Here is a 12,467-nt window from a genome sequence, read left to right as displayed (position 1 = left end):
GGGTCCAAGGAATAGACTAATGCCTGGGCTTTCTGCAGATGTCTCAAGATTTTACAGATCCTGGGACTTCTACAGAGTTGAAGGACTAAGCCCCTTACAAAGGGAACAAAATATTTATCCCTACAGATAGGACAGTTACATGGACATTTCATGTTGTCAGGGGTACTAGGTTTTCAACCTAACTTGGCCCTTCCTGAGACTTTTCATATAGGAGGGTATCAACTAGCACAAAGACATTCCCTTGAAAGCGAGTCAGTCTTAGTTACATATATGGCCCCCAGCACCATGGTATCTGAGCACCTCACACTCAATGATGACACCCCTGTGAGATAGGGAAGTGCTGTTATACCCATTTTACAGATGGGGAACTAAGAGGCTACATGACTTGCTCAGCTTTACACGGGAAGTCTATGGTATGGTCTAGAACTCGGCTCCCAAGACTTACGTGAGTGTCGTAGTCACTGGACCATCCTTCCTTGTCTAAGGTGGTAAGGCCACGAGAACTAATTGAGGGTTTGCAGGAGTGACCCACTCCTGTTGCACAGGTGGGGTTGGATGAAGGAGAGAAAACTAACAATAGTATCTCTTTTCTCCTGTCTCTCTCCAGGTGTGCTTTGTGGGCAGAAGCAATGTTGGGAAATCCTCCTTAATAAAGGCCTTGTTTTCATTGGCTCCCGATGTTTATGTCCGAGTGTCAAAAACTCCAGTAAGTGTCGTTACGGGATTCCCTCCATCTCAACTGGAAGCTCCTGCCAGTCAGGGGAGATGAGAGAAAGAGGGCTAACCTTAGCGCTGGGGTAACACAAAGCTCTGGGAGCGTAAGCTGGATTCTGTTCTGGCTTGTGCATCTTCAACAGAAATTTTAAGGTTCATTTGCAAAAGTCCTATTACTGGAAATATGAGGTGAAAAGAACCCAGCTTGTCTCTCAGAGCCCAGGGTAAGTTTGCAGGGCTAGCAGTTGGGAGGAAAAAAAGAATCTTATTACTCATAAATTGGAGCACACTTGATGTGCAGCCACTGGGACAAAACAAACACAGCCCTACCAAGCTAATTTGTAGTCACTTTTTGAGAGTAGTTTGGCACTCGGAGCTAAATCCTCCTGTTCAAGTAATGACTGTGGAAGGTCTTTGAAGCAGTGGAACTGTCGCAGTCTGCTCCACACAGAGAGAAGCATAGGCCACAGGGAGGCTGTGCAAGGGGTTGCCACCCCCTATGGACCCACAGAGGGAGACTTGGGGGCATGGCTAGTGATGCCGTGACAGTAGATCTATTGACTTAAACACTCACAACACAGGCTTTTTGAGTGTGTTACTGATGCTACTTCAGCAGAGGCTTCAGTGGTGGCTCTGGAGCAGCTCCCCAGGTATCCTGTGTCCTGCTTTCAGCATGTGAGGTGGGGAGAGGATTCCAACCCCCCCAATTCCCATCCACGGTGCCCAAACTGAGAACCTCCCGTAGGCAGAGTCTAGGTTCTCTGGCTATGTGTGAAGACCAGGATCCGTAAAGCAGTGGTTCTTCACCTTTCCAGACTACTGTACCCCTTTCAGGAGTCTGATTTGTCTTGCGTACCTGCAAGTTTCACCTCACTTAAACTATTTCCTTACAAAATCAGACATAATGTGCTGTGACACTTTTGTATTTTTATTACTGAAAAATTGCTTTCTTTCTCATTTTTACCGTGTAGTTATAAAAGACATCAACTGGAATGTAAATATTGTACTTACATTTCAGTGTATACTATAAAGAGCAGTATTGGTCCTGCTTTGAGCAGGGGGTTGAACTAGATGACCTCCTGAGGTCCCTTCCAACCCTGATATTCTATGATAAACAAGTCATTGTCTGTTTGAAATTTGAGTTCGTACTGACTTTGTTAGTGCTTTTTATGTAGCCAGTTGTAAAACTAGGCAAACATCTAGATGGGTTGATGTACCCCTGGAAGACCTCTACGTACCCCCAGGGGTATGCATATCCCTGGCTGAGAAACACTGCTGTAGAGTGTTTTCTAAAATCCTTTCTGATACCATGGCTAAATAGTATGGTAAGTACTAGTGTTCTGGTGGCACCTTAAAGGCTAACAGATTTATTTGGGCATAAGCATTGGTGGATAAAACACCTCTTCACGAAAGCTTATGCCCAAATAAATCTGTTAGTCTTTAAGGTGCCACCAGGCTCCTTGTTGTTTTTGTGGATACAAACTAACGCAGCTACCCCCTGATACTGCTCTAGGGTTGTAATTTCAAAAAATGTAAGTCCAGTACATCATGTGCCTACTGGACTCTCCTACATGGGCTCATACAGCATCTCCCTCCTCTCAACTACCTAGATTTGTGTAGTCACATTTAGACAAACTTAAGCTTGTGTATCAGTTGTTGGGATGGTATCCTGTTTCTACTAAACCATGAAGTGGTTCCCTCATTCAGTCAGCTTGTCAGTTACCCAGGATACATTACAAAGTCTATTCAGCGTTTCTAATGAATCTAAAACACTTTCCAGTCTTCTAGGCCCATCAGATTATTGGTTCTTGTCCATATTCAGCTCAGATTTCTAATGTTGGGCATAAAGTACCTTTTAAATAATCCCATGGCCATTTAGTAATATTTAATAAAGCCCAACCTTTCTCTCTCCAGGGCCACACAAAGAAAATGAATTTCTTCAAAGTGGGGAAATACTTTACGTTGGTGGACATGCCAGGCTATGGCTACCGAGCCCCGCAAGACTTTGCTGACATGGTGGAGGCCTATTTACAAGAGCATCAGAAGTGAGAGAGCCATTGCATGCTGTCGTGTTTTACCTGCAATCTCACAGTGCATCAGAACAGTGGGATGTTTGCGGAGATTATAAAAAGGTGGAAGAGTTAAGTGTAGATATCAAGAAGGCATTACCAACAATGGGGTGGGATGTATTAGACCACGGTATAGCTTCCAGAGTGAAGTGGTGGCATTACCATTGTTTGAGTTCTGTTTTGAAGCTTGGATGGATCAAAGCACTGGAAAATATTCCCCTTAGGTGCTATCCTGTATTGACTCCTCTCAGGATGAACTAGATAAGACTAATTCTCTTTTCCCATCTCTAAATCCTATGAGGAAGCGTCTCAGTTCTCATGCTAGTTAACGTAGAAACAACCATTGTTGCATTGCCCCTCACTTGTGTTACTATCTGTATCTTTGTTAGCTTGAAGAGGACCTTCTTATTAGTGGACAGCTTGGTAGGATTTCAGAAAGCAGACCACATTGCCATAGAAATGTTGGAGGAGTTTGGGATCCCTTACGTTGTAAGTTATACTTTCTCTTTAAAACACGAACCAAAATAAAAATGTAAATTGGCCGGGCTCAAGGGCATTCTCTAAATATTTTGTACCTTCAGCTAGACGAGTCTCAGCAGTAGAGCTCTAGCAGTGAGTTAAAGGTGATCTGCACAGGGAAAAAAATTGTCCCCCTTCCCCTCCCCCTTTTTCTTTTTCATACTGTATAGGGAGGCCTGAAAATCTTTTTTTTTTTTTTTAAAGGTCTGAAGTTTCAAAATTGACCTTATTTTTGGTGCCCAGTTTGACACCCTTAAAGAGGCCTGATTTTAATAGGCTGGGTGCTCAGCATTCATGTCCTAGTATCCCATTAGATAGGACATGGAGCAGTTTGAAAGCGGTGGGAGGGTGATACATCTTGGCCAACATTTCCAGGTTTACAGTAAAGCAACATTCTTTCCCCCCTGCTCCCTAAATCTTCTCTTTATGGATTTGTGCAGTTTGTGTTAACCAAAATGGACAAAGCTCCCAAGGGACTGTTGGTTAAAAATGTACTGGAGATCCAAGACTTCGCAGAGAAACACACTCAGGGGTGCTTTCCTCAACTCTTCCCAGTCAGGTAAAGCTCACTTCTACTGATGTCTTAATTTTAAGCACCTGAAAAACACCAAACTCACTGAAAGGTATGACAGTTTGGGAGACCGAACTCCTGTTTATGCCCAGAACAGGTACAATGGGCAGTGTCAGGGCAAGTTACCGTCATGCTGATCCCATCCTATCTGAGGGAGAACCCCCTAAAGAGGTGAGAGGAGAGTTCAGCTTTCAAGGCCCATTCCTCGTTTGGTCTTTCAGATGAGACTGGCAGCAGAGGCACAACATATGATGATGGGTTTTGTGGTGTGAATGCCTGTCTGAGACTACCGCACTCATTTTAAACAGACCATGTACGGGCAATAGCTTGGGACCAGGTTTGAAATGGTTGTGGCTTTCTTAGGCATACCAAGGATAGTATGTGCAGTTATGCTGCCCAATACAAATTAAGGCTACTTTGCGCTAAGACTGTATACAAAGTATCCCCTCTGCAGATGGGGGAATGGGCAGAGAGGCTAACATGCAGTTCTACTCTGAAAAAGGGCAAGCTAAAAATGGCATCTTACATAACGGCTCTGCTGCCTGTGTGTAACTTTAACTTCAATGTTCTTATTCCGGTTAGCCCTGCAGAGCCTGTACAACTGTGGGAGAGGGAGCTGGGTTCTGTTTTGGATCCAGCATTAGCAGAACAGGTAACCAGTTTCTGATTTCAGGCCCAGCTCTGCCCTTGGTTACATCTGTACCACCTCACTGAACCGAGCTGCGTGGTACAAATGTAACTGAATGGAATTTGGCATATAGAATCTTGTACGGGGGGTGGATGTGTTGGAAAGAACCCAGCTTGACTCTGTTTCTGGGGTGAGACTGTGGCAATTTAAAAAATCTCTTTGTGTAAATAGAGCAAGGTTGATGTTGAGCGTGTCAAACATGGGACCCCAAAATGCTGCTTTTACAGTGTCAGTTTTCAGAGTAGAACTATGCTAAGGCCTAGAGCCACAAAGCGATGTAGGCTCCTAAGTGACTTGGCCAAGGACACACAGAAAAGTTGTAGCAGAGTTTGAGATAGAACCCAAATATCCATTGCTCTGCATTTGTGAAGTCACTTACATCGGTGCAAAAGGCTACCAAAAATCAGCATGGTGTAATTTTCTACAGCCACTTGGTATGGGTATAAGTGACTACCCAAAGCCTGTGCTTTTAGTATCATATCTCCTCTCCGGGGTCGCTGCGCCCTTATCTCATATCATATGGGCTCGGAATTTTTTTATTTGATATTGAGCAGTGAGCAATTGTCAATTTGGGGAGATCAGCACTGGATTTTGTAAGATAACGTGTAAAGGAGTACACCAGTTTGTAACTGTCATGATAATGTCCCTTTATAATGAGATCCTGAATTAAGTGACGAGCCACAGCCAAGCTTCCATTGCTGAGCACGTTGTACCTGATAAAAGTTCAAATGTAGCTCCTTTATGGAGAAACAAAAATGAAATCCTAGGACACTGAAGTCAATAGGCCAGAATTTGACCCGTGACATTTAAATTAAGTGGTGTGTGTAACTGAGGAAAATCCTATGTAACATTTTTTCCTTGTTTAAAAAATATCTCAGCAGAGAGCCCTAGTAAAAATATTAAACATCACCTTATTTTGAACATGTCTTGTGAAGTTGTTAAACTTGTACTAAGGGTTGCTGAACTCTAAACCTCAGCTGCAGAGTGTAGCAACTCTGTTATTACTGCAGCAGTAAACTAAATGGAAGAATTTAACACCTAATTTCATTGGATAGAAAATGTTTAGGGCACCACTGAGCTGTAATTTCAAACTCTTGTGAAGCTGCATTTTTGCACCAGAAAGACAAGTACTTCCTTCTACACACAAAGCTAAGTGAAGAGAATCTGTGATGTACCATAACATTTTTTGCTGATTCCACTCTGTGATTGTGCAGTGGGTAGAGTTAAAGTTGCTGCAGGAACTATACATTTCCTGATTGTTGTGGGACTAAATTATTGATGTTTTAAAATGTATCAGAAACAATTGGCTGACTTTGAAGTTACCTGTTACTCCAAGGGACGGTGGCAGCTTAGCAGAATTAGGCACCTGCATTTAAAGGAAGCAAGGACCTGAACATGTAAATCTTTGTTTCTACAGTTCCATAGAGTATTCTGGCATCCACCTGCTGAGGTGTTTTATAGCCCATGTTACAGGAAACCTTCCCATGATGAATTCTTGACAGCCACAACTCTCCTGTTGTATTCTACTCATCCAGCACAACAGGTACCAACCATATTGCTCTGGACTTTGCTTTTTGCTTTGTAAATAAGATAAAATAGTGAAATTATTTTGAGGGTTTGTAACAAGTTTCCTTAAATTTTCATTAAGAAGTTAAGTGATTCATGCAGCAGAATGTTATCTATGATTTTGTAGATGCATTTATTGGTATTAATTTACTAGATTGACAAAAAAATAAAGGATTTTTGAAGCTTATGTTTTAACAAGCTTCCACTTGTTTCCCTTCCTTGTTATGAAGATAGCTTTCATTTAAAGCCTGCTTCACAATTAAGGCTTAGATGCTAGAACATAGCGGTATAGCAAGAGAAACGCCAACAGAGTGCATGTGGCCCTGGCTATAGCAACATTCTTTATTCACTGATCAGCTGTGACTGTCAGTCAATTTGTTTTAATACAGATAATATATGAGAATAGGGTCACCCTATGGAATTTGAACTTGTTGATGTATGTGTTCAGTTCTAAATTTTCATGCTTTCTTTAGTGGTGACAAGGAAGTAGCAAGAACACTCTTTCCTGCTGTATTGCTGTAGGGCTTCCTACCTGGAGGTGGAAAGGACCTGTCCTTTAAGAAGTTATGAGAGGATGATGGCTGAAAAGAAAGTCTGGTACATAAGCTGCATGGAGTTATGTGATACCTCCACTCTATGCCCCAAAAGGAAATTACCCTAATGTAATTGAGCACCAGTGGCTACAAGCTGTGAGGGCTCTCCACTACCCCATCAGTTCCTAGGAGAAAGAGCAGATGAAAAGCTGTGACTTTGTGAATGGTGAGAAGATGACGACTGCTTTGACAGCACTTGTTAATGGAGCACTCTGCTGGAAGAATTAGTACTTACATAGCTTCTATTGCCTTAGGCCTGGTCTACACTAGGCTTTTATGTCGACTTTAGCGCCGTTATATCGAATTAACCCTGCACCCGTCCACACCAGGAAGCCATTTAGTTCGACATAAAGCTCTCTTTAAATCGATTTCTGTAATCCTCCCCAACGAGAGGAGTAGCGCTAAATTCGACATGGCCATATCGAATTAGGCTAGGTGTGGATGGAAATCGACGGTAATAGCTCCGGGAGCTATCCCACAGTGCACCACTCTGTTGACGCTCTGGACAGCAGTCCGAGCTCGGATGCTCTGACCAGCCACACCCCCGGGAAAATTTGAATTCATTTTCATTTTCCTGTCTGGGCAGTTTGAATCTCAGTTCCTCTTTGGACATCGAGGGGAGCTCAGCAGCAGTGGCAACTATGCAGAGCTCTCCAGCAGAGATGGCCGTGCAATCTAATAGAAAGAGGGCCCCAGCATGGACTGATCGGGAAGTCTTGGATCTCATCGCAGTGTGGGGCGATGAGTCCGTGCTTTCAGAGCTGCGCTCCAAAAGAAGGAATGCTAAGATCTACGAGAAGATCTCCAAAGCCATGGCAGAGAGAGGCTACAGCCGGGATGCAACGCAGTGCCGCGTGAAAATCAAGGAGCTGAGACAAGGCTACCAAAAAACCAAAGAGGCTAACGGACGCTCCGGATCCCAGCCCCACACATCCCGTTTCTACGAGGCACTGCATTCCATCCTGGGAGCGGCCGCCACCACTACCCCACCCCTGACCGTGGACTCCGAGGATGGGATCATGTCCGCGGCCGGTTCCTCGTCGGACATGACAGCGGACGGGGAAGATGAAGAAGGAGATGAGGAGGACGAGGCAGTCGACAGCGCTGGCACCGCTGATTTCCCCGACAGCCAGGAGCTCTTCATCACCCTTACCGAGATCCCGTACCAACCGTCCCCATCCCTTACCCCGGACACAGAATCAGGGGAAGGATCAAGCAGTAAGTGCTGTAAACATGTAAACATTTATTTAAAACAGAACGGTAATATTTATACTATTAACAATGTACATTTATAAAAGTTCTGTAAACTAGTAAAAAAATAATCAGGTACAAAACAGGAATATTTACAAAGGTAACAAATGGGTTTTGCATGATTTCTCTGTCTTAGGCTCTTCTCAATTTAGTCCCAAGTATTTTAAAAAAATTTCACAATGTCCGTTACTACATGATTCCCAGGCCCAAGACGCTCCACTCCAAAGTCCCAGTGCACCTACGCGAAAATCCGGTCAATGTGGCCGGGGATCGACGAGAAATCCTCGTAGGAGAACTCCTCGTAGGTCTCGTGGAGGTAGAGCTCAAGCCTGTTGATCAGGTTCCGGGGTAGGGCGATCTTAGTGGGCCCTCCGTGGTAGCAGACATGTCCCCTCCACGCCACAATCAAGTACTCCGGGATCATCGCACGACATAGCATGGCGGCATACGGCCCCGGTTTCTGCATGCTTTCCCGCAGCATGCGTTCTCTCTGGGTGTCCGGGATCCTCAGGAGGGTGATGTCGCTCATGACGCCCTGCTTTGAATTAGGGAGGGGAATGTTAGTATTGGGACTGCTTTACAGCCACGCGGTGGAGGGAGAGGGGCAGCATACAGGGATCTTTCCCTGGGACAGCCGCGAGGGGGTGGGACAGGGGCAGAGTTGATGCTGTCCTGATTGCTGGCAGCAGAGACTGGCATTGCTTTCAATGTGAAAGGAGGCCAGTGCTACTGCTGGAGTTTTAAGCAGCCACAAGTCTGCGGCTTACCATTATTGCCCGCTCCAGAAGTTCAGGTCTCCAGCCACAGTTCTCTGAACACTCCAAGACCTCCGCAAGTCCACAGGCACTGAAGGCGACGGCCGAAAATTCGACCTTGTCCTGAGTGCGCATGTGAGAGGTTCAGTGCATGGTCTTGTTCACAGAGAAAGACTAGGTTCTTTGTATACAATTTCATTTATCTGTCTCAGGAATTCACTCCCTTTTTAAAATTCACACAGACACATCTGCGACTGTCTCCCAACCCAGCCTGTCAGCACACTCCCAGAGGCTAGCGCAGATTAGGCGGAGGAAGAAGAAGACGCGTGAAGACATGTTCTCAGAACTAATGGACTGCTCCCGAGCCCAGGCAGCCCAGCAGACACAGTGGAGGGAGAACTTGTCACAAATGCACCGAGCAGTCATGGAACGGGAGGAGAGGTGGCGTCAGGAGGACCAACAGGCTACTGAAAAGCTGCTTGGACTAATGAGGGAGCAAACGGACACGCTCCGGCGCCTTGTGGATGTTCTGCAAGACCGGAGGCAGGAGGACAGAGCCCCGCTGCAGTCTATCTGTAACCGCCCTCACCCGCCACCAAGTCCCACACCCCCCTCACCCAAAGTCCAAAGAAGGAGGGGCGGCAAGGGCCGTTAAAACTTTCAGTCAAGCCCTGCAGACTGCTCTAGCACTAGAAGGCTGACATTCCCCAAAATTTCATAAGCCCTTTCCTACCCACCTCACACAAGCCCCCGTCCAAGTTTCACACCCCACGTTTCATGTCTGGTTCGCAATAAAATGTTTGTTTCTCTCCATTACTGTTTCAGTCAGGTTCTTTTGAGGGAGAGTCTGTCTGGAGGGGGGGAAGGGGCTTGGTAATTGGACAGGACAGTGACCTTTAGCAGGGTACAGAGGCGGTGTCAGGTCCAGCATCAGGACACATACACAGTGCAGTCACTGGTTACCCTGGTCAGTCTGGGAGGTGTTTTTCATGTTCTGGGGGGGGGGGGGGGGTTGCTCTGTGACTTTGTGGCGGGGGAGGGCAGTTACAGATCTTATGCAGCGGTCCTTATCCTGGCTCACAGATCCACGCAGCAGGGGATATGTAACCCTACCCCCCCTGCCAGAAAGTCACATAGCCGACACATACACACAGTCCCCCCCAGGAGTGCTGGCAGGCTCCATTGAAATAACCAGTCCACCAGTGCGGAGCCTGTCATTCCGGGAGTTTAGAGGCATCATTTGCATCCGAACACTGAACCCGCCCCCCGCCACAGTCTGCGTCCCCGGTTTAAAATATTCCCGCGAAAACAGCAATACAGACAACGGTGTTCATTAATAAAATCGAAATGATTTTATTTTTTGGGAAGGGGAAGGGGGTGAAGGGGGTATGTAACTGGAGAGGATAGTCAAAATGAACTGGGTAAAGAAACGGGGGCAGATTCAGCTTTTCTGTCGACAAACTGAAAAGTCACTGGTTGCCCTGCTCACTCAGGAACCTAGCTTTCAAAGCCTCCCGGATGCACAGGGCGTCCCGCTGGGATCTTCTAATGGCCCGGCTGTCTGGCTGGACGTAATCAGCAGCCAGGCTATTTGCCTCTAGCTCCCACCCCGCCATAAAGGTCTCCCCCTTGCTCTCACACAGATTGTGGAGCACACAGCAAGCTGCAATAACGATGGGGATATTGGTTTCACTGAGATCACAGCGAGTGAGTAAGCTTCTCCATCTCCCTTTGAGACGGCCAAAAGCACACTCCACCACCATTCTGCACTTGCTGAGACGGTAGTTGAACAGTTCTTTTTCTGTGTCCAGGGCGCCAGTATAGGGCTTCATGAGCCAGGGCATTAGCGGGTAGGCTGGGTCCCCGAGGATGACTGTAGGCATCTCCACATCCCCAAGAGTTATTTTGTGGTCTGGGAAGTAAATACCTTCCTGCAGCCGTCTAAACAGACCAGAGTTCCTGAACACGCGAGCGTCATGAACCTTGCCCGGCCATCCGACGTAGATGTTTGTAAACCGTCCCCGATGGTCCACCAGTGCTTGCAGCACCATTGAAAAGTAGCCCTTTCTATTGATGTACTGGCTGGCCTGGTGGTCCGGTCCCAGGATAGGGATGTGAGTCCCATCGATAGCCCCACCGCAGTTTGGGAATCCCATCGCGGCAAAGCCATCTATGATGACCTGCGCGTTTCCCAGGGTCACTACCTTTGGGAGCAGTACCTTCACGATTGCCTTGGCTACTTGCATGACAACAACCCCCACGGTAGATTTGCCCACACCAAAGTGGTTCGCGACTGACCGGTAGCTGTCCGGCGTTGCAAGCTTCCAGAGGGCTATGGCCACTCGCTTCTCAACTGTGAGGGCTGCTCTCATCCTGGTATTCTGGCGCTTCAGGGCAGGGGACAGCAATTCACAAAGTTCGAGGAAAGTCCCCTTCCGCATGCGAAAGTTTCGCAGCCACTGGGATTCATCCCAGACCTGAAGCACTATACGGTCCCACCAGTCCGTGCTTGTTTCCCGGGCCCAGAATCGCCGTTCCACGATATCCACATGCCCCATTGCCACCGTGATGTCCTGGGCGCTGGGGCTCGTGGTTTCTGACAGCTCTGTGCTACTCTCCGACTTCAGGCCATCACGGCGGTGTCGTAGCCTCCTCGCCTGATTACTCTTCATCTGCCTCAGGGAAAGGTGTATGATAAGCTGCGAGGTGTTGAGAACGGCCACAAGTGCAGCGATGGTCGCAGCGTGATCCATGATCGCAGTGCTGTGGCGTCCGCGCTGTCACTGACCAGAAAAGTGCGCGAACTGATTTCCCGCCGGCGCTTTCATGGAGGGAGGGAGGGCGTTAGTGACGGACGGATGACGACAAATTTTTTTTACCCAGAAGGCATTGGCGGCTCGACCCAGAATTCCGATGGGCAGCGGGGACTGCGGGAACTGTGGGATAGCTGCCCACAGTGCACCGCTTCCAATATCGACGCTCGCCCGTTAGTGTGGACTCACAAAGTCGAATTACTGTCCTTAGTGTGTCCTTAGTGTGGACACACACGTTCGACTTTGCAATATCGATTCCACATATTCGATTTAAGTAAAATCGAATTAACCTCGTAGTGTAGACATACCCTTAGAGAGCAAGGCCTGAGGATTTCAAAGGGGTGGAGGTTACCTCTCCTTTTTGCACTGTGTTCTCTTGCTTAGCACAGACTTCATTGTGGACCTCTCAAGGAACAAACCAAAATTCTAATGTGATGACAACTGACCATAAAGGAGTGAACTTCCATGGCAAATGAGGTACATGCTGCATATCTGGCCCTACCTTGTCCCTCAGTGTCAGCCTCCTATTCTTCAGGGGCACATAACAGATGTGGAATAAACTTCTCACACTAAGTTGCATCTGTCCAGCAATGCCCACTAGATGGCATAGCTGTAGTGTTACTGATGGGTAAGGTTTCCTTCCCAGAAGATCGCCCATTCTTAAGCTCCGTTTACACTGGTGGGGTGTGGAGTTGTCAAGGCTGTATCCCCACTTTGAACTTTAGGGTACAAATGTAGGGGCCTGCATGAGGACTCCTAAGCTTAACTACCAGCTTAGTTCTGGTCCGCTGCCACCATCCCAAAGCTAATTCCCTTCCCTGGGTAGCCTTGAGAGACCTTCACCAATTCCCTGGTGAATACAGATCCACACTCCTTGGATGTTAAAACAAGGAGAAATTGACCCTTCCCCCCTCCTTCCTTTCACCAA

General features: G+C 47.0%; 1 protein-coding gene across 1 annotated transcript; it reads left to right on the top strand.

Moving 5' to 3' along the window:
• The first annotated feature begins 285 nt into the window (after positions 1 to 285).
• Positions 286 to 6,707, top strand: LOC113405134 (GTP-binding protein 8-like). Its single transcript, XM_026646227.1, has 7 exons — positions 286 to 324; positions 608 to 706; positions 2,629 to 2,759; positions 3,173 to 3,272; positions 3,743 to 3,861; positions 5,979 to 6,104; positions 6,650 to 6,707. Exons 1-6 carry the CDS (start codon positions 286 to 288, stop codon positions 6,058 to 6,060), a joined length of 570 nt encoding a protein of 189 aa, XP_026502012.1. The 3' UTR covers positions 6,061 to 6,104; positions 6,650 to 6,707.
• The last annotated feature ends 5,760 nt before the right edge of the window (positions 6,708 to 12,467 follow it).

The sequence above is a fragment of the Terrapene carolina genome, unplaced genomic scaffold (assembly GCF_002925995.2).
Source record: "Terrapene carolina triunguis isolate 2854851 unplaced genomic scaffold, T_m_triunguis-2.0 Scaffold34479, whole genome shotgun sequence".
Taxonomy (NCBI): domain Eukaryota; kingdom Metazoa; phylum Chordata; order Testudines; family Emydidae; genus Terrapene; species Terrapene triunguis.
This window is presented reverse-complemented; position numbering and strand designations above follow the sequence as displayed.

Coding starts and splice junctions, on each gene's coding strand:
- LOC113405134 (XM_026646227.1), top strand. CDS start 286: ATGGTATCTGAGCACCTCACACTCAATGATGACACCCCT. Junction 2,760..3,172: donor TATTTACAAGAGCATCAGAA/GTGAGAGAGCCA, acceptor TATCTTTGTTAG/CTTGAAGAGGACCTTCTTAT. Junction 3,273..3,742: donor AGTTTGGGATCCCTTACGTT/GTAAGTTATACT, acceptor GGATTTGTGCAG/TTTGTGTTAACCAAAATGGA.